Source organism: Acartia tonsa, chromosome 7 (genome assembly GCF_053477335.1).
Source record: "Acartia tonsa isolate MP-2025a chromosome 7, ASM5347733v1, whole genome shotgun sequence".
Classification (NCBI taxonomy): domain Eukaryota; kingdom Metazoa; phylum Arthropoda; class Copepoda; order Calanoida; family Acartiidae; genus Acartia; species Acartia tonsa.
The window spans coordinates 12687346-12709236 of NC_137266.1; the positions used below are offsets into that span (position 1 = coordinate 12687346).

Below are 21891 nucleotides of genomic sequence, written 5' to 3' on the forward strand. Positions count from 1 at the left end.
TGTCCACTAATTGTAATCTACAGAATGGTTAATTTTGTGTATCAAGATTAAGGACGTACAAAAATTTATCTTCCATTGTCTTATCCCTTTAGATCCCTTATCTATACCACCCTCTCAACACTAACAAATAAGAAATACAAAATCTCGTTACATTTTATGGGAATAGATTTGTTATTAGTATTTTCTTCAGGAAAAAAATAAACAGTATTTATAAAGGCGAAGCTTTTGCATAAGTAGGGTTGGTTTATCCGTACGTCAGTCCGTAAAAGATAGCTCTTATTATTAAATTAGGAATGTTAGAATTGCCCTATTGATTTCTAACTTGGTGATATGATTCCTATAAAAGTTAGGTAGAAAAAGCGTAGTAACGCAATAATCATTTTCAGAAAGCTTTTTTTTTAATTATATTCGCATTATTTTTGAATTCCTATAATGATTAGACATAATATTATAGGCGAAGCAACTTTATAACAAGGTCTTGAATCAACATATTAGGCATCCTATGTTTTAGTAATTTTTGTTTAGAATTTTAAAAAAATGTTGATGTTTGTTTCTCATATGCTATAAATACTTTTATTTACAAATGTCATGTCTACAAAATTCTTTATATAGAAAACAAGAATGACAACATCAATAATCGGGGAAAAAATTTGTATAGAGCACTGTAATACATTAAAAATTGTACTTGGTAAAATAGGGAAATCACGAAACCTTTAAAATCACGAAAACTTAAAAATCTAGGAATCTATCTAGCACCTCAATTAATGGACAAATTTTAATGAAACTTAATGGAAATATGTAGAATATGAGCATATTCAATCCCTGATAATTTCAGCCGTAAACCCTGAATAGGAATTGAGAAAATCACAAAAACCTAAAAATCTAGAAATCGATCTAGCACCCCAATTAATAGACAAATCTTTATAAGAACTTGGTGAAAACATGTAGAATGTAAAATCAAATAATCCCTGAAAACTTCAGCCCTCTATATTGAAAAGGAGTTGAGAAAATCATAAAAACTTTAAAATCTAGGAATCAATTTAGCCCCCCAAATAACAGACAGATGGACAAAACAATGTATAGATTAGATGGGCGTATGTCATGAGAATATTCACTAAATATTTCAGCTGTCTATCTTGAATAGGGGCCGAGAAAATCACGTTTCTCCCATAGCGTTACGGACTGACTGACTGACTTAAAGACAGACAAAGTAAATTATAGAGCAGCTTCGCGACTCTATGTGTATTTTTCTAAATTATATTCTCTCTATCTATCTTTCTTTCTATACCTGTTTGGAGTATTCTGAGCCGAAACTGAGGGAGATAAAACACCTAAAAAATATCACATAATTAGTCCTATTTGAAAGTATTGATATGTCCGTATATCTGCCTATTCATTAGCCTATCTATCCATTTGTATGTCAACCTCCTTTTCATCGGTCTTGATACAAAGTCAAATATCTTTTACTGGCGGTTACACCTCTAGTGGCCTCTAGGACCCTTAAGTGAGGGGGAGGGGGGGCAGTTTAGAATAGTTATTTCTGGCATCGTATTATAAACTGCCTTTCGCGGATATAAAATGTACATCATGATACTTTTCTGTAATTAAATTTTGACCTACCTAAATTTTCTAAAGCAGATTCTAAGACACTTAAAAAGCTGATCATATGATCAGCTGATTGAAACTGGATTGGTGGGTGTTGCACTCCATCTATCCCCACCAGTACTAGACTACCATTCTCGTCTTTGTCCTGAATTTAGTACAAAATTTAGCCACCAGAGGACACAATTTATTATATTTAAACTTAATTTATGGCTACTTGTAGTTTTTGTACAATGTTATCGTGTTTTCAACGATAAAATACAAGTTATATGTTATGTCTATACTGTTATCCATACATTTTCGCTTAAAATATGACAAAATTAATTATTGTATTTGGGTAATATTGCACATAAAGGTACAGGTATTTTGAATTGTTTTGTCATTATAATGATCACATATGAAAATTGGCAGAATATTTGGAATACACTTTCAATATTACCAAAATACGATAATTCAAATATAATTTTTTTATCATGATAACTCATTTCAAAGTTTGAATTACTACATCCTTAAGTACATTGTAACAACTATAGTTGACTCTAAAAATTATATATAATAAATCCCAATACCATATAATCTAAATCTTACTTTTCTTCATAAAAAAGGATTGTCAAAGAGAAACCATACATAAATAAAATATCACTTTAAATACATTTTTAGTTTTATAATTTTATAATTCAGTTATGTAAATTATGAACAATAGAAATGCTTATATCATACAATTCTACCAAATAATGAAAATGTAATTGTCAGGGATACTGGGATGGGTCAATGGGTCTAAAAATCCTTTTCTTGACTGTATTAGACATTGGGTACTAGAGCTGATGCAACTTGTCTTATTTTGACCAATTTTAAAGATTTTGGTGAATTGCGCGCAGAATGCCGCTGCAATTGTTTAGCTGCAAAAATGTAATAGTTAATGAATGGGGGGGGACAAGAGATAAATAACTGTATTTCCTACTGATAAAAGACCTCATAATGCAACCTTGTTGGTTTTAAGATTTGTCATATTTTAAACATGTCTATATGTCATTTTCCAGTTAAACAAGAAAATATTTGGCTTGTTTAAACACAATACCTTCTTTAGTACATTTTAATTAATCCTTGGAATATTCACGTATAATTTTTAAGCAAAGATTCTCTACAAAATTTAACTTTGCCCAGACCACATAAAGCATCGTGTATTTAAGAAGTTTAGAAAAGATATTTTTTTGGGAATTTATTCAAACTTCCAAATAATGTTTAACCGACTGAAATGATGAGCTTAGCTTTTCTGCATGTTTTCTAGTTATACTTGTTTTAACGAGACTACTGCTAATTTATCTTGCATTGGCCTATTCCTACACCCTGAAAGCATGTAAAGAATTTACAAAATTCCCTTTATTAGATTTCATATACAAGTTCTATGAATAGGAAATGTTGTTTCATAAGGTTTTATTATAAAATAGGGATACTTAGAAAGAACAATAGACGTTATTTTAAAATCTTCCCTCCAACATCCAAACTTATATGCTTTGGTAGTTTATAAGTTAAAAGATGATGTAAAATAACCACATAAAAAAATATGTAGATAAGATTAAAGATGGTACATAAATAATAAATATATTAATGGATAAATGAATAGTAGAAAGATAGATAGATAGAGATAGATAAATTGATAGATAGTTTAAAAGATTGCTAATTAGATAGATAGATAAATAGATAGATAATTAGATAGATAGATAGTAAAGTGGCTGATTAGATAGACAGTAGATAAATAAATAGATTCATAGATAAATAGATAGATAGTAAATATCAAAGTAAATAGAAAGACAGAAGATAGATAGATGATTAGATATATGGAGTTATATAATATAGATAGATGAAGCTCAGGTAAGTGTCATGTGAAAATACGTGTATTATTCATCTCTTTCTGAGTTGTTTACTTTCCCACTTCTCATCTCATCCCTTATTTTTAGACGTATTTTTATGACGTCACACATGACACTTACCAGCGCTTCTAGAAAAATAGATAAACAGGATAATAGATACCTGATGAGAATGAATATAATTGACTCCTGCCAGGTTGATATTGAGTGCCAGCTGCCAGCTGGCAAAGGTTCCAGTTAGGCTTCCTACTCCAGGAGCAGGACTGGTGGCTGTGGTGGCCAGTGGGCTTGGTCCCGGGCTGTACGGACTGTTACACAGAGAGTTTGAACTTCTAGATAATGATATATCTATAATACAAAGTAGAATTATGTCTCTCCGTCCGTTCGTCTGTCCGTCTGAAGCTTATGATCTTGGTAACCACTGAACCAATTTTTTATTTCTTTTATGTTTTATAAATTTGTTTTTCTTTTTAAATTTCTTTTCTTCTTATAAACTTTGTTTTATCAAATTAAAAAGAATGTGAAACCTTCCTTTTCCTGTATAAATATAAAATACAGAAAACATATAAAAAAAAGGTAAACAAAGTTTTAAAATTCTCCCCTAAACCTTTTATGAAAAAAAGCCCCTAGAGGGGGCGAAGCCACTAGTAAATAGATATAGTACAATGTAACATAGTATTTTTTGTCTGTAGCTAAGGATCTCAGAAACTGCTAATCTGCATTGATTGTTCTTTTCAAAAAAGCTTTTCAAATGTCTTGGGATGGTTTTAGGCTCTTTTTCTGTCTGTCTGTGTGTTTGTCCTGGTCAAAATTAAAACCAGTTTTGTTATCCCCGAGGACCGAAGGCACGGACTAACAAAACTGATATTAGTTTTATGATTTTACTTCAATATTCATGGAAACTTATTACGATGCTATACACGATTTTTCAGTATGGCTAAGAAATCTTTTTCTAAGCCATGATGGAATTTACATACCTGGCGTCCATTAGAACATTTGGAGTCCATTTGATTAGGATTGAATTATCTGCCTCCTAAATAGATTAATATTTTATGAGTTAAATAGAATAGATAGATAATTGTGATTTTCCTATCCTACCCCCCCCCCCCTCTATTTGAAAATAATGTAATATATTTTCTCGTATTCATTCGAATCCGGTGGATAGGAACCGGTTCTCATCCATACGAAAAAACTATGTCTAGCATCGTATTATATCCAGCTTTCTACGAATATAGAAATGTACAATCATAAGATTAAAACTAGTTTTTTTAGCCGATGACTTCGTCACCTCGGGGCTAAAAAAAACTAGTTTTAATCTCATAATTGTACATTCTATATCCGCGGAAAGCCGTTTATAATACGATGCGAGAAATAACTATTCTCGTATTCATTCGAATCCGGTGGATAGGAACCGGTTCTCATCCATACGAAAAAACTATGTCTAGCATCGTTTTATATCCAGCTTTCTACGAATATAGAAATGTACAATTATAAGATTAAAACCAGTTTTTTTAGCCGGTGCCTTCGGCACCTCGGGGCTAAAATACTTGTTTTAATCTCATAATTGTACTTTCTATATCCGCAGAAAGCCGTTTATAATACGATGCGAGAAATAACTATTAATTATATGTTCTACTCATAAGCAGGGATCTAAAGGGATAAGACAATGGTCGATTAATTTATGTTCATCCTCAATGATTATACACAAAATTGCGTTTCTTTTGGATTAGAATTAGTAGTTGAAACTTTTTAACCCTCAACTGAATTAATCAATATATCAAAATTCACCAAAGTCCCCAAAGTTGTTAAGCCCACGAATTAGAAAACGTTTGGGACTAGTGTAATAAACAGCGTATTGTCCCCTCTCTCTTTTACTAATGAGCCTATTTTTATACAGGGTTAAAGGAATGGGGCAATGGGATATAAATTTAATTGTTTAGTTCGTGAAAACCTGATTATTCCTCAAAATTTAAGGAATTTAAAAAAACAAATATTAGTAAAAGTTATGAATTCCTTATCCTTTTCTTGAAAAACTTAAAATTCTATGATGTTAACTTTGAATAATGAATTTGTCAGATATTTTGGTGATATTGAATTTAATAAAAAAAATTCTGCTAATTATCATTCAACTTTCCTAAATTATCGTTCTTCAATTAAAACTGCACTAAGTTAACTATAACAGTAAACTATTATTCTGAAAACACAAAAAGGATGACAGAAAAACGTTTGAGAAGACATAGAGAGTAATGTACTTTTTAAAATTGGAAGATTCTACGTTGAAATTCCACAGATTCCTGTTAATTAGAAAGATAAAAGTTTTTGTTATAAAGTAGAAAAGAAGATAAAAACTTTTTTTTGCAAAGTAGAGCTTAAGTTTTCAGTTATTATGTGTAACATCATTGGGATACAGAGATAGAACAAGGAATAAAAATTGTTTAGTATAAAAGTAATAGTATGTCATGTATTTCTGTCTGATCTAAGATTCTCGCGTTACTGATACGGTTCTCCTTTACAATGTTGCTACTCATATGTCTTGGGAAGATTCAACGCAAATTAGGGGGAGGGTGCCACCATCCTCCCCAAAAAAAGCGTTCCCCATGGCCCCCCCCCCCAAAAAAAAAAAAATATTTCCTAAAAGATGGATTGACTGTTTTAAAAAAACAGATTAAGAAGTTTTTAAAGTTATAAAATGTTGATTTCACTGAGGCTTACATGCGGATGATGCGCAGCTGCCTAGCCCTGCCTTAGGATCTCTATAAATGACCAACCTTATGTAAAGATAGATATCCAGGAATGGAACCCTTCTCATGTCCAACTTGTATATTATTCTTGCCTAAACAAAACAAAAAGGATGAAAACATCCATAAAAGTAAAAAAAGAATATATTAACATTGGGCGCCTCTACATACATGTTAAGACGTTTGTCTGTTTTGTGTACCGAAGTATCTCGCTAACCGCTGAATCTACATGGTTTTCCTTTACAAGTATTATAGGTTCTGAAGAGTTTTAAAGCTATTTTTAGGGAGGTCACTAACAACCTCCCAAGAGAAATCACCCCTAGAAAAAAAGACCCCACACTATTTTTTTTTACTAAAATTGAAAATGATTTGGGGTCAACTTACCTAACTGTTATATGAATTATCATGTTAAGTTTGAAATCGAATAAACAATTTAAACATGAAAACATTTAATGAAAAGTGTTGACTGTTACGGACGTACGGACCAACCCTAATTATATAAAAGCTTCGCTTTTAAAAATTAAAACTTACCATACAGTAACGAGGATCTAAAATTCTGATGTATAGATTCCACATAATCCCTAAAGCATGGAAATTACATTCAGTGGCGTGCACAGGGTTTTGTCCATAGAGAAAATTTTTCCTTTTTTTGGTTTTGATAAGGGGTTTATTTATTGAGGGTGAAAAAAGGTGAAAAAGCCTCCCTAATTTCAATGTAATTAAAAAGAACAAACTTTCAAAAATAAACCTATTATATAAGGTAGAAAAAACTACTGCATCGAAATTTCCTTTGAAGGGAAGCTTACTTAGATGCTGGTAGGTTTTAGGCTATTGTTTTCTGCCTATCCTTACCCTTTTGAATTCAGAGCTTCTAGAAGCTTAAATACACAGCCTTTAGTCAGTTTATAGAGTAGCTATACTCTAATATTATATAGCAACCTTGGTCTCCTAATTATAATTACTCTCTCTATTCTATATTTACTTATTATTATGTTTATAGAGTAGCTATACTCTAATATTATATAGCAACCTTGGTCTCCTAATTATAATTACTCTCTCTATTCTATATCTACTTATTATTATGTTTATAGAGTAGCTATACTCTAATATTATATAGCAACCTTGGTCTCCTAATTATAATTACCAAGGAGGGTGGGGACACTGGCTGTTAATTACACTAGTCCTCAAAGTTTTCTTATTTGTTGACTCTTTGCAACTTTGGAGAATTTTTTTGATTTTTGATTGTTTGATTCATTACTTAAGTTGAGTATTAAAATGTTTTAATCACTAAATATAATCTGCTGAGGGGGTAATTTGTATATCATCATATGGGATGTAAATTAATTTAATGGACTTAGTCTTATCCCTTTAGATCCCTGATAATTACTCCATTTACTCATAATATGTTTATATTAACTAGGGAGTCAGGGAGAGGACAAAGAAATCAATTTATCCCATGTACTACTTTTGTATTAGTATGAAAGGGTATGAGCAACTGTTATTTAAATTGACAAGCTTATTTTTGTATACGCGCTAAGATTGCGCGTAGGCCTATACCTAGGCATGTTGCTAATGTATATTTCCAACACATCACCCAATGAGCTAGTGACATTCTGAAATTTTGCTTTGACAAAGAAGGATGACAACATGCAGAAAAAAGTGCTAAAGCCCTTGCAGGACCATTAGCTAATGTTCCCTGAAGAGTAGAGCCCAAAAGGTCTTAAGCTTCAGTCGGAAAGGAAGACAAATTTTAAGTTTTATAATTATCCAGCTTATATTTTGTGACCCTGTAGTTATTTTGTCCCTACTTTTCATTATATATGGAGTAATTACCTTAATTAATATTATGTGCAGTTACCCTTATTAGGTTACACAAACAATAAAGGAACACGGATAACAACATCCATAAGAAGCGAAACACAAAATGCATTATAGAGAAATTGTTCACTGGTTCAGTGGATAAATACATAATTTTATAGAAATCATGAAACATTTCTGAAAAAATAATAAAAGATATGTCATTTTATACATGACCGACAACCTGACGCGCAATGTAAATTATAGACGTGATGCTCATTGGTGTAGGGAAACTTCACCAAAAAATCAGCCATCTATCTTTAATAGAAGCGTTACTGACGGAAAGACAAGTGAATCTTAGAGTAGCTTTGCTTCCACTAACAAGGATGACAACATCCATGTCAAAATAATTTTCTGAGAAATCAAGAGAAATAGACAAGATAATAATATGCACACTGTCGCACATTACAAGAAAATAGGACCAATATCTATACACTTTGAAGAGAAGAGTCCAATCTGTCCAGCGGTTACTAAGATCTCAAGCTTCAAACAGCTGGGCAAACAGACTGAGACAGATATCGTACTATACTACTTATTTTCTGTATTTAAAAAATATAAAACAAGGATGACAACATCCATAAGTAGCGAAACTCAAAAATTATGAATGGATATCTGGAAAAAATTCACTGCAGAGCCGTGTCAAACAATATCATTAAACTTGATAAAATAAGGAAATCCACAAAGCCTTTAAAATCACGCAACCTTATAATCGTTATAACTTAAAAATCTAGGAATCGATCTACCACTGCGATTAATAGACAAATCTTAATAAAACTTGATGAGAATATTTTAGATGTGAAATAAATTAATCTCTGAAAGTTTTAGCAATCTATCTTGAATAGGAATTGAGAAAATCACAAAATCTAGAAATCGATCTGGCACCACAAGTAATAGACAGATGGACAAAACAATGAATAGGTTTGATGGGCATATGTAATAAGAATTTTCACCTAAAATTTCAGCTGTCTATCTTGAATAGGAGTCTATAAAATCACGTTTCCCCCATAGCGTTTTTAATTGTTAACAGAAATTCCATACGTTCATTTAAACATTTTTTTGCAAATTTTTTCATATCTGATTTTAAAATAATAATTAGACAAAAAGGTATAACTTTTAAGGTGAAACATCTCTATAATCAAATCTCAACAATGTAAGAATGTCCTTTATTAAACAATATCCTGTATTACTAATTTTTTTTTATAAAAACAGAGAAAATGTTAAGAAGCAATTGATTTAATGAATGCAATATTGAAATAGTTATTTATTACATTGTATTATAGACAGCTTTCCGCGCATATTAAAATAAAATAAAATTACCAAAACCAGTTTTGGTAGCCCCGAGGGGCCCAAGGCCCTGGCTTACAAAACTGTCATAGAAATAGTTTGTAATACGATGTTGTAATACGATAGTTTATATCATTTTCCACATGGCTGAGAACCGTTTCTAAATTAGTGGATATTAATCAGTTTCGAAGCCATACAGGAATAATCATTCTCACATACATAAACGACCCCTTAAATAGTGGATATTCTTTTTTTCTCCCCGAGGTAGTCATTTATTTCCCCGAGGTAGTCATTTATTTCTCCGAGGTAGTCATTTTTTTCCCTGAGGTATCATTTTTATCCCCTAGGTAGTCATTTTTCCCCCCAAGCATGGCAACCGGTGAACAGAATCTCAGTTCTACACCACAAGCCTCGCACGACTGAAGTTCCCATGTCTATACAGTCATATTTATATGAAAATCTGTGAAACTATTTTTAGAAGATTATTGAAGATTTTAAAATTTTTTTTGGAAGATTTTAGAATTTTTAATAATTACTAAAAGAAAGCATAATTACCTTGGGGGAAAAATGACTACTTTGGAGAAATAAATGAAAATTAGCTCATCAATTATTCATTCCTAAACAAAAAAACTGGATAGGAATACCCCATTCAATTACCAAGTGTTTGCTAAATTTATCAATTAATTGTTAATGGCTTCTGATTAGTTAACAGAACCTATAGAACAAAAATCAAGCTAAAATGTCAAAGTTGAGGGGTTTCAAAGGTTTAAGGGGGGTAATATGATGTATTGTTTAATAATTTAAAGGGGGTAAAATTGCCCAATTAAATCCACCCTGGACCAAAAAAAGAAGAATCACATCCGTTCAACGATAAACAAGATCCTTATCTACACGCAGGCATTCACATTGTTACTTTTATACTATTCTTTGTCTGTTTGTCAAAAACAGAGCATCTAGAGGCTATGATTTTTTTTATTGATTTACTTTTCCCTCTATGTTTAATGAAACCAATTAAATAACATGACGTTTGTCAATACGTTTTAACATTCATTTTATACTCAAAGGTACAATCTTATTTTTAAATTATTTTTATAATTATCCTATAACATAAAGTTTTTTGTCTGAAGATTAAAATCTTAGGAAAGCTTTTTAAATGTCGCAGGTTTGTATTCAGCTGACTTTCCACACCTCCCAGGGATAAGACAAAGGTCGATATACTGATGTACACCCTCAATGATGATACAAAAAATTTACCCTTCTGTAGATTAGAATTAGTGGTTAAAACGTTGAGACACTCAACTGATTGAACCAACCAATCAAAATTAAACAAAAATCCCCAATGTTGTCAAGCCAACGAATAATAAATGTTGGGGACTAGTATGATAAAAAGTTAACTGTGAGCTCCCTCCCTGCGAACCTCCCCTAATTGCTAGAAGCAAAGCACTGAGTAAATTTTTAAAAGAGATATCAAAAATATTTACTATGATTCTTTTTGTTTTAATATTTGTTTCGTCCGTTGCCTCTAGGGGCTTCGAAACAAGGGGGGGGGGGTAGGTTGTTCACCCACCTCCCCCATTAATTCTCTGAAAATTATATCTCTAAAGCTGTTATGAGATCTTAGTAGATATACATACATACAGATAGACATCATTAAGAATATACATATAATGAATCAGAAATTATTCAAATGACATACAATTTCAATGAACATTGTCGGTAAACTGACATATATTAAGAGTAATCATAGATGATATAATATTTTAATTGATATTCTTCTTTTAATTATCATAAGGTAGATTCTTTCTTTTTAAATTAGGATAGCTGCCTCGCAAAAAAAATTGTGAAAAATCCTCCAAAATCACATAAAAAATTTACAAAAATTAAATAAAATCTTATATTAATAACCCATCTATGATTTTAGGATTTTTGATTATGGAGCATTTTGAAGGATCTTCGTGGACAAATAAAATCTACGAGTATATTTTGAAGTGTGAACAATGTATAAGTTATAACTAAAGTTTACCCAAGTCATACAAAATTCATGAATATACCTTTTATCAGGGCTCGACATCCGCATTAAAATGTATACTGACCTGCCAATGGTAATTTATTCTATGTATTGGTCTATCATTGGTCATTTGTATTGTATAATGTTTAGCGTTATTTTTTCTTAAAGAGCTTCGAATTCTAAACCTGACGCTATTATGAAATTTTATAAAAGCATACAATTACGGGTTTACATTTAAGACTTCGTCGCAGCTGTTAAGCGGCTGCCGAGCACTGCTTTTTACAATAAAATGTATTTCTACTTTTAACATACTCAAAACATGAACAATTAACTTTTTTGGTTCCTTGGATGATAAAAGCGTAGCACTTCTATAATTACCGTCTATAATATAAGTACGTCCATATTAAGAATTCTGAATTACGTAGGTTTAAATATAATTTTGCTCATATTTTGGATCAATCAATACAGAGACGTCCAAGATTTCTATTTTGAGGGGGGTGAAATAAGGGGTTTTAAAGTTTGAGGGGTGTAAACATCCCTTAAACCACTCCCTTGGACGTTTATGATCCAATATTAATATCATAGTCGCTCTATGTTTGTCAAACATTCGCGTGTCTTATTGTTTAATATTATTAAATGGTTTAATTAAATGTATTTTTAAAAATTTAAGGGGGTCAAATAATGGGTTCAAAGTTTGAGGGGGGTACACACACATTAACTCCCACCAATGGACGTCTATAATTCAATATTAATACCATAGTCGCTCTATATTTGTAAATGTGTCCTATTGTCCAATTTGTTAAGCTTCGCAAATAATGTTCATCTTTGCTATATTTAAAGGGCGAATATAGGTTGAATATAATATGGGCTCAAAAAAACCGTGCAATTCCATAGATTATAAGTAACTTTAAGATATTGACATATCCAAATGTATAAGTCTGTTATAGCTTAAAACCTGAACATTCTCAGGATAAATTTATGTAATAAGTGTGGTTCCCTAAGAACTCCAAACACCCTAGCATCACACAAGGCTTCGGTTTAAGGTTGAATTAAAAAACTTTCGTTAAATGATAGTCGTAATAAAAGTGGAAACCAGTTATCAATCTATTTTTTTGTATTGTGGATTGTTTCTTCCTTGACAATATTCCCCAACAAAGTGTAAAGTATATGAATTTTATTTTTTAAAAAAACCTTTACAGGAGAAATTTTATTTTATGTAAGTATGAAAATTATATGGTAATTGTTATAATTAATTTAAAGAGGACAAAAATAATAGGTGAATAGTGTTTTTTTTTCTTATATTTTTATCTGGAGAAAATCTGGCAATCGGTGCGTTTGTGTGTGTGTGTTGAAAAATGCGTACTAGGGTAATTATATCATCAAGAATTAATCATTGATCTTTATACAGAAAAAAAACTTTAAAACGTATTATTTACCCTAGTAATTACTCCGGACGCAAATTGACGCAAATTATTTTATGCTTTTTAAAAAATCAATAAAATAGTATATAATATAAAAAAATAAACACTTTAATTATCAATTAAGATGCATGCCAATGTAATAGTCAATTAAACTTAAGAAAAATAGTCAAAAAAGTCTTGTAAAGGGCTAAAATAAACGATTTTGTTGACTTTCTCATTTATCATATGTTGAAGTAAAAGCAAAAATTGCAAAATCTACTTAAGGATTTTTTTGATTTTTTAAATTTAACATAGATATTTTAAAAGTATGTAATGGCACCTTTCATATAAGCTCATATCATATTGAAACTATATTCGCCCTTTAAAATCAGGGTGTGTTCTAGGGGGATTTCAACACATCACTTGCCCTTTTTCATCCCCTAATGGTTTCGCCCCCTAGTGAATGGCTGTGCACCCCACTGCTTGAAACATGTCAAGATTTATTAAAATGTGAAGGGGGGGGGGGAGTTAGATAAAAACCAAATTATTGTTTTGGCTTTTCGGCTCCTCCTACCCCTAAATTTAAGATAAATAAAATTTTACCTAGCATGATGTGATAAAGATCCTCTTCTTTCTTCAAAGTCATGCTGAAATAATAATATTAGATTTCACTTTTGCCTTAGGCCAAGGTATTTCACATACTCTTACTATTGCGGTCACGAACCTGATATAGCAGCCTTAGAATGTGCTTTCAGGTCTAAATTACAGGGATCTAAAGGGATAAGACAATGGCCGATAAATTGATATACATCCCAAATGATAATACACAAAATTAGTGTTTCTTTAGATTAATTTTTAACGGTTGAATCGTTTGGACACTCAACTTGAAGAACCAACCAAAAAAGATAAAGTACTTTCTTTTCTTCATTCATCAAAATCATTATATGTCTCCGAATAAGAATACGTTCTTATAAAACTTTTGAGACTAGTATAATAAACAGCTTAATGTCACCTCCCTCCCTGTCTAAATTATCTCTTTATATGTATTTAATCAAATCTTTGGAAGTTTACAAAAAAAATATTACATTAAAATCTAAATTTCTCGATCCCGGCCGAATAATACTTTTTAGATATTCTTTGAAAATCTTCAATAAATTCTCACAAATTTTAATTCTCATAATGTTCAATAGATTTTTTGCAATTCATTGAAATTAAAATTCAATTTCTTTTAAAGATTCTTCTGCTTTTCATAATAAATTTTGCCAAAAATATCATGAATTAAACCTTTAAAAAAATTTTTTTAATAATCACTCTCAAATAAACAAATTTTCAATCGAAAATGCTGTATTTATCAAAATAACAATTTTATTAAAATATTCTTTCTGCTTCTTTAGGTATGTTTTCGGTATTGCTTTTGAATTGTGATTTAGTAGTTTTCGCTCTTTTAAACCAATAATTTTAATCTTATAGGAAAGGGGTGATTTGGTTTATTGTCTTTGGGTATGTACTTTAAAAACATGAAAATATATATCCCCCCCCCCCCTAAAAATTTAAGATAGAAAGATAGATTATCTTATGTAAAAATAGACTACTAAAAAACTTACCGGGGAAGAAAGCATTCTTTTAAAACTTCTGCTAGGAGTAGATGGAGTAGATCCCTTACAGTTCGCCGACGATATTCTGAAATTCGATATATTATTACTTGGATGTTACACCAGATTTTCATGTACTCTAATATTAAAGTAATATATATAGAGCGATAAATAGTATATGTAACAACCACCCCTTGTCAAAGACCTTCTACCGACTTTTGGTTGGGTCTTCGAAATCAGCTGAATCTTTCAAAAATGTAAATAAAGCCGGGTGCTAGCAAAAGAACCAAGGGCAAATTGTAAACTAATGTTAACACAAGGACGCCCAAGCTTTTTACTTAGCATGGGGGTAAAATGAGGATTTCTATATGTTCAAGGGGAGTAATGTAATGTATTTAAAAAAAACTTGAGGGGTGTAAGGGATAAACCCCCCTTTAACCCCTTTACTTGGACGTCTATGTATCAGCTATAATGATTTCTGCATTTTACCTAGTTAATCTCGTTTTTGCATTGTTTAAATACTGTTCATTTGTTAAAAAATATTTTGAAAATTATCTATTGAATTCATGAAACTGACAATAACCCAATTATTGAAATAAGGACATAGTTAATTTGCCACCACCTCAAGGGAGAGCTCAACCCTTTATGGAAAAATAATTGAAAACAACGTAAATACAGGCAAAAAATAAATTTGGGAACATCTGCAATATATTAGTTCTACATTTGTCGCTGGATGTCACTTAAACTTGATAATTTTGATTTGCAACAAAGTATTCACATCATTAGGAAAAATGTTATATTAATCACAAATAACTAGGTTTAAAAATGCAGTATTGTAAATCGGAAAAGATGATTATGAATATAATTGTATTGTCAGGAGCCTAGTTGTGAAAAATTGATAATGCCAGTTTTAAATACTTGACTCAAGTTTAGACAGAAATGGCAATTTTACACAAAAATTGTCCCTTTCTTTTTCCAAAAGCAGAAGAAAGCATTAAACAGCTGAAATTAGAAAGCAAAGTTTAATGAAATTATTTTTCGTCTGCAACGCTCTAGGTCTTTGCAATTGCAAATCAAATAGTAAGCTCTTTATACATCTATACTATAAATTTATTACTCTAATAAAGTCATACTCACTGCTGGCTAAGGTAAAGATTCACTCGCTTTACCCCATACCCTCCCTGGATGAACGAACTGACCAATAAATGAGATATATATTAGCATCCTAAATTGACGACAAATTTCCCCTGTCAGGATTTTTAGCCCCCCACCAATTCAAGTGCCCCTAAAAGCCTCTTATTGCGTAGCCGCTAGTACTGTTTAAATTAGTTAGAACAAATGGTTATTTAAAAATAATTTATTCTAAAACTAGGGTCTGTCCGCACGTCCGTCTGTCTGTTATTTGGGCACGTTAGAATTTTCCTACCGATTTTAAATTTTGCATGATGATTTTTGTAACTACTAATCGTTACCAGAAAGTCTGCAAATTTTTGTATGAAATAATTATCTGATTATAATTTAATGATTCCTAGGACAACAAAGTATAATATCGTATACGAAGCATCTGTATAATCCAGTAATAAGAATCTCATTTGACAACAAAATCAAGTCTTTAACCGGCAGCGACCCACAAAACAATATTCCTTTATTTTCCTACTGGTCACTGGCGAAAAAGAAATATTTCTTAGCAAAATATTTACTTTCACTTTTTGTTTAAAATTATTTTTTTCTTGTAAATAGATTGATTCTTTTTCAAAGAAGAAAAACAACATATTTATAATTCAGTTGTGTTGTTTCTTTATAGCTATTTGGTTCCCTTAGGGATTTAGAATTAAGAGATAGAGGTTTGTTTTTTATGGTGTAGATTCCCAGGTATCTAAAGAGATAAGACAAAGGCAGATAAATTTATGTATATTCCCAATGATAATACACAAATTACCCCATCTGAAGATTACAGTTAGTGGTTGAAATGTTTGGACACACACCTTAATGAACCAACTAATTAAGATTTAATAATTTAATATCCTTCTCTAAATTGACCTTTCATAGGCCTCTAGGTGTGTAGCTGCTAGTACTAAACAGATCATTACAATAACAAGGATGACATCATCCAAAAGGCGAAGGTCTTTTAAAGCGTTAGGATAAACAAACTTATTGCTTATAATAAAGGTTTTTTTAAATTTTTGTGGGGGAGGCAGAAGTCCCAAAAATTCAATTTTAGTAAAATTCCACAATAACTTATTCATATACGGACTAGCCAATCTGTCTATCTATCCGTTTAAATAATAGCAGCTACGCCCCTAGAGGCATCTAAAGACACACAAAATTGTTTTTTTTAAACCATGTTAAAATCAGCAATTTTCCAAAAATATTATTTTGCCGCTAGATGGTGTCAGTTATGTTTTATATGTTGTTACCAAAAATATCCGCAGGGCGGCATTTTTTCAATTTTAATGATTTCTCTAGAGAGGGTGTTGTTACCCGCACCCAAAATAAACCTTCACAGGACTTTACATGAGAAGCTACACTGTAAAGGAACACCATATCGGTTCAGCGGTAAGCGAGATCTTTCGGTACAAACAGTCAGACATCCTGTTACTTTATATTTCACCTTATTTCTTTTTGAACACAATTGATCCATATTGTATAATAATAATAATATGGATATTCAACTTCCATTGGGGAAAAGTGTGGATATTCCACTACTGTTGGGAAATATGCGTGGATACTTAGCTACTATTGAGCCCTATCTATCTATCCATCCATCCATCTTTCCATCCATCCAGCCTTTCATCCATCCATTCATCCATTTATCCATCCATTTATACATTCATCTATCTATCCATCCATCCATTCATCTATCTATCTATCCATCCATTCATCCATCCATCCATCCATCCTTCCATCAATCCATCCATCCATCTATTAATCCATCTATCCATCCATCCATCCATCCATCCATCCATCCATCCATCCATCCATCCATTCATCCATCCATCCATCCATCCGTCCAGTCATCCATCAATCTATCTATCTATCTAGCCATCTATCTATCCATCTATCCATCCATCCATCCATCCATACATCCATACATCCATCCATCCATCCATCCATCTATCCATCCATCTATCCATCCATCCATCCATCCATCCATCCATCCATCCATCCATCCATCCATCCATCTATCCATCCATCTATCCATCCATCCATCCATCCATCCATCCATCCATCCATCCATCCATCTATCTATCTATGTATCTAGCCATCTATCTAGCCATCTATCTATACATCTATCTATACATCTATCTAGCCATCTATTATTCTATCTATTTAATTTTTATTTTACTTTATTTCTCTTAGAACCAAATTTATCTTGTTGCTATGATAATAAAAATATGAATAAGTGGAAATCTTAAAGACGTAGTTTTTTTTTCAACGAAAATCTTTCTTCCATGGATGGGTTGGGTTGACGTAAAAAATAACATAATATGTTTAGGAAAAATACAGCCGGGGATCTAAAGAGATAAGGCAATAGACATCAAATTGAACCCTCCTCTAAAAAAAGATTTAAACCTATGGGAAGCTACATTTTAAAGATGAATCATATCGGTTCAGTGGTTAGCGATTGACAAACATCCTGTTACTTTTTTTAAGGAATTTGCCAAATTAAGCTGTTATGCTATTAAAAATGGTTAATTATTGCATAGTATTATAGACAGCTTTCTGTGGATATCAAAATAAAAAGTTCTAAAATAAAAACCAGCTTTGTTATCCCCGTGCAGCCAAAGATATTAACTTTTTGAGTTTTATTTTCTTATTCATGAAAAATTATCTGCAAAACGGTGCTAGATAAGATTTTTCAGTATGACTGAGAAGCGGGTCTAATTCAGTGGATATTAATCGGTTTTAAAGCCATACTGGAAAATTTTTTACCTGTGTCTTTGAACAAGTTCGTCTGCAGGTGGGTCAACCCTACAATAAAAACATAATTATCAGGTATCTAAAGGGATAAGACAATGACCGAAAGTTGAATTACATCTTCAATGACGATGCACAAAATTACCCCTTTTGTAGATTACAATTAGTGGTTTAACGTTAATTCACACTAAATGAATCAATCAACTAATAAAATTTTTATTATGGTCACAAAAGTTGCTAAGCCAACGTTATTATAAACTTTGGGGACTAGATAAAAAAAACAGAACCTCCCTGATAATTTTGCAGAAACCTCGCTCCTAGTAAACGTACAGAACGATAAATAATCTTACTGTTAAAAAAAAAAGTCGATAAATAATATAAATTTTCAATTATAATAAACAAAATTACCCCTTTAATAATATAACATTATTGTTTGGGCTCTACGTTTTTAGGCAAGCGATTGAGAGACCGTGCTTTTGAAACTTTGGAGTTCGGCTTAATTTACAGAACAATGGTACCTTCCTCTCTAAAGTTAATAGACAACAAAAAAAATTTTTTGTTGTACAATCTTTGTTTGAAAGGCCTAACTGTGTATGATTAATTATTGTCTTTAATCAACAACAAAAAAATAGATATTGTGAAAGATTCTTGCATACTCTGGTAAAATATTTCTCCCGGCTGGCTAATATAACAATACACCCCATCCTCACCCCTTTACCTAAGGACTATTTCAGCAAAGAAGGTTGACGACAAAAATTCTCCTGTCACAATATCCACGTATTCTGTGTCCATTATCGCACACACCCACCCACACACACACATACACACACACACAAACACCCCCACACACATACACACCCACCCAACCACACACACACACACAAACACCCCCACTCAGAAACACACACACACACACACACATACACACACACACACACACACACACACACACAAACACCCCCACTCACAAACACACACACACACACACACACACACACACACACACACACACACACACACACACACACACACACACACACACTTACACCCACACACTCACACACAAACACCCACACACACGCACAATTAGTCTCCGCGGAGAAATAACGTCACAACCTCGTTATTTCAGATATTCATTGTTTTCATTAATAGAGAGATAAATAAATCCTTTTGTAAAAGTAACAGGATGTCTATCTGTCTTTTTGTACCTATAGATGTGACTAACCTCTGAACCTATATGGTTCTCTATCACAATGTAGCTTTTCATAGGTCCGGCGTAGGTTTTAGTCTAATTAATTAAGAAAAAGCCCCTAGAAAATAATACCTCCCCCTCCCCCATCCAAATAAAAAAATTTAAATCAAAAGACAACCAACCCTTTGATTACATGACCTTTGTCTTTAAATCCTTACTGTGTATGTTATTGAGTTGTTTTGGGCCAAGGCATTCCCCCTACTATAACTATTTATTTCGAGCACCTGACATTTTAAATATCTTTAGTAATGTTTGGCCGAGATTCCAAAGAATTCTTTGATAAAAGGAGAAATAAAAAGCTGAATATTAAATAAATAGAGAGTTATAATTGAATTATAAAAATATATATGCTGTACAGAGATAAATATAAGTAAATATATAAAACAAGAATGACAACCCCCCCATTCCCCTCCAGATAATACAACTTTCAGATGTCTACCTTGAATAGGAGTTGAGAAAATCACATTACCCCATAGCGTTACGGACTGACTGTTTGACGGACGGCCTAAGTGATTTATAGAGTAGTTTCGCTACTAAAAAATATAAATATTAAAAAATCTTACCAATATTGATTGATGATAGCTCCTTTGGAGTAGACAAGGGCGCAAGGTCCCACCAATAAAGAGGAGAGAAGGGGGCCATAGTCCCCGTCACCAACCAAAGATTTCTTACAGTCATAAAACCTGAAATAGATAGATAAATATCAAGGAGGAAGGGGACATTGTACTGTTTATTACACTAGCCCCAAACGTTTTATAATGACGTTTTCATATTCGTTGGCTAAGCATTTTTGGGGACTTTTATTATTTAGTAGCTGTAACGTTTATATCAACCTATCAATTAAAGTTCTCAAAGTTGTTGAGCAAACGAATAAGAAAACGTTATTAAAAAACTTTGGGGACTAGTGTATATATTTGTATAAAGTTCTTTTTGTTTATAACTTTTACATAAATCTGAAAATAATAGGATTAAGTATTCAAAACTTTTACATCTATAATACAAAGTAGCTTGATGTCTGTCCGCGTCCGTCCGTCCGTCTGAAGCTTAAGATCTCGGTAACCACTGAATTGATCGAAGTCTACTCTTCAGGGAATATACCTACTGGTCCTGTGGTGGTTCTAGGGTTTTACCCCCAATCCCCCCAAAAACAAAAAAATCCCCCCCCCCATTTTTTTTGTAGGAGATATCCTTGGTCCTTCTTATTTTTTTTACGAATTTCACCTTAACTTTTTTTATCAGTTTTTGGGGCAAAGCTCCTAGAGGCTAGGGGCGAAGCCGCTAGTAAATAATAAAGTCAAACTGTTAAGAAGCAAAACTACTCTACAAATATAAAGATATTTTTTTATCTTTAACAAGGATGACAACATACACAAAAGTGAAGCGTAACTCAGAAGTAGAGGTTAGGCATAAGAAAAAAAACTTATTTTTCTAAATTTACAAAAAAAACAAGAGAAAGGGGGGGGGATTTGAACTTTGAGGATGAGCAATGAGCCCTAGGATCAAAGCAGGGTGTACATAATTGTATGTTTACGAGTTGGGGTCCATGTGCCGACTTTCAATTAGGTTTTTGAATATCAGCCAACAGCATTGAAATTATTAACACAGCCAACTCATTACAAAAGAGTAGAAAAGCCATCTGCTAGCAGATTAATAGGGACCCCAACACTGGAACATGGTAGTTGTCTGTGTTATACATCTATACTTATACATTTATTGTCTAGGATATTTGAATATTTTTTTATTTATCATCCGTGTCATATTAACATTCTTATATCATTTTAAAAAGTCAATAAATCAAGGCTGAAAAGTTTAAAACTCAATATACAATCGATATATTATTACTTGGATGTTGCATCAGATTTGCATGTACTCTCATAAAGTGATGCTCGCAGCTGGCAAAAAAAAACGATACCACCTAACCAGCCCTTTTACCTCATTCCCTTCCCTTCTACTAGATGAACTAACTCACCAATGAATGAGATTCATATTAGCAACCTAAATTGGCGACAACTTTCCCCTGTCAATATATCCACGTATATCCTACATCCACTTATATCGAGTTGAGATGCCAAACCAAACATCACAGATTAGAAAATCTTTTTTTCTAAAGTGGGTGAGTGTAGAAACCGGCTAAAAATAAACTTTGGAAAAACCTAAATTTGAGTTATCGCCTTTTTATTTAAGGATACTTTTTTAACAAAATTTTGAATAGGGGGGGGGGTGATAGTTAATAGATTATTGGGCACTGCAGGGATGGTCCCCTTCCGGCTCCAGGACAAACGCAGGAGTCCCAAACGTCTGAGTTAACAAACGCAGGAGTGTTAAAATATTAATATTATTAAGTATTTCTATACAGATTAGGTAAGGTTAAG

At 32.2% G+C, this 21891-nt stretch overlaps 1 protein-coding gene across 1 annotated transcript in view; it reads right to left on the minus strand.

The window, feature by feature from the left end:
• The window catches only part of LOC145324185 (small G protein signaling modulator 1-like), a 63062-nt gene that overhangs the window by 40221 nt on the left and 950 nt on the right, over positions 1–21891 (minus strand). Inside the window, exons 2-11 of the mRNA XM_080166810.1 lie at positions 20083–20202; positions 18283–18321; positions 14362–14437; positions 13361–13404; positions 6740–6789; positions 6239–6303; positions 4448–4503; positions 3634–3802; positions 1621–1750; positions 1289–1331 (exon numbers count right to left, since the gene is read on the minus strand). Coding sequence (XP_080022936.1) covers positions 1289–1331; positions 1621–1750; positions 3634–3802; positions 4448–4503; positions 6239–6303; positions 6740–6789; positions 13361–13404; positions 14362–14376 — 572 coding nt within the window. The 5' untranslated portion in view covers positions 14377–14437; positions 18283–18321; positions 20083–20202. The remainder of the gene's footprint in view (positions 1–1288; positions 1332–1620; positions 1751–3633; positions 3803–4447; positions 4504–6238; positions 6304–6739; positions 6790–13360; positions 13405–14361; positions 14438–18282; positions 18322–20082; positions 20203–21891) is intronic.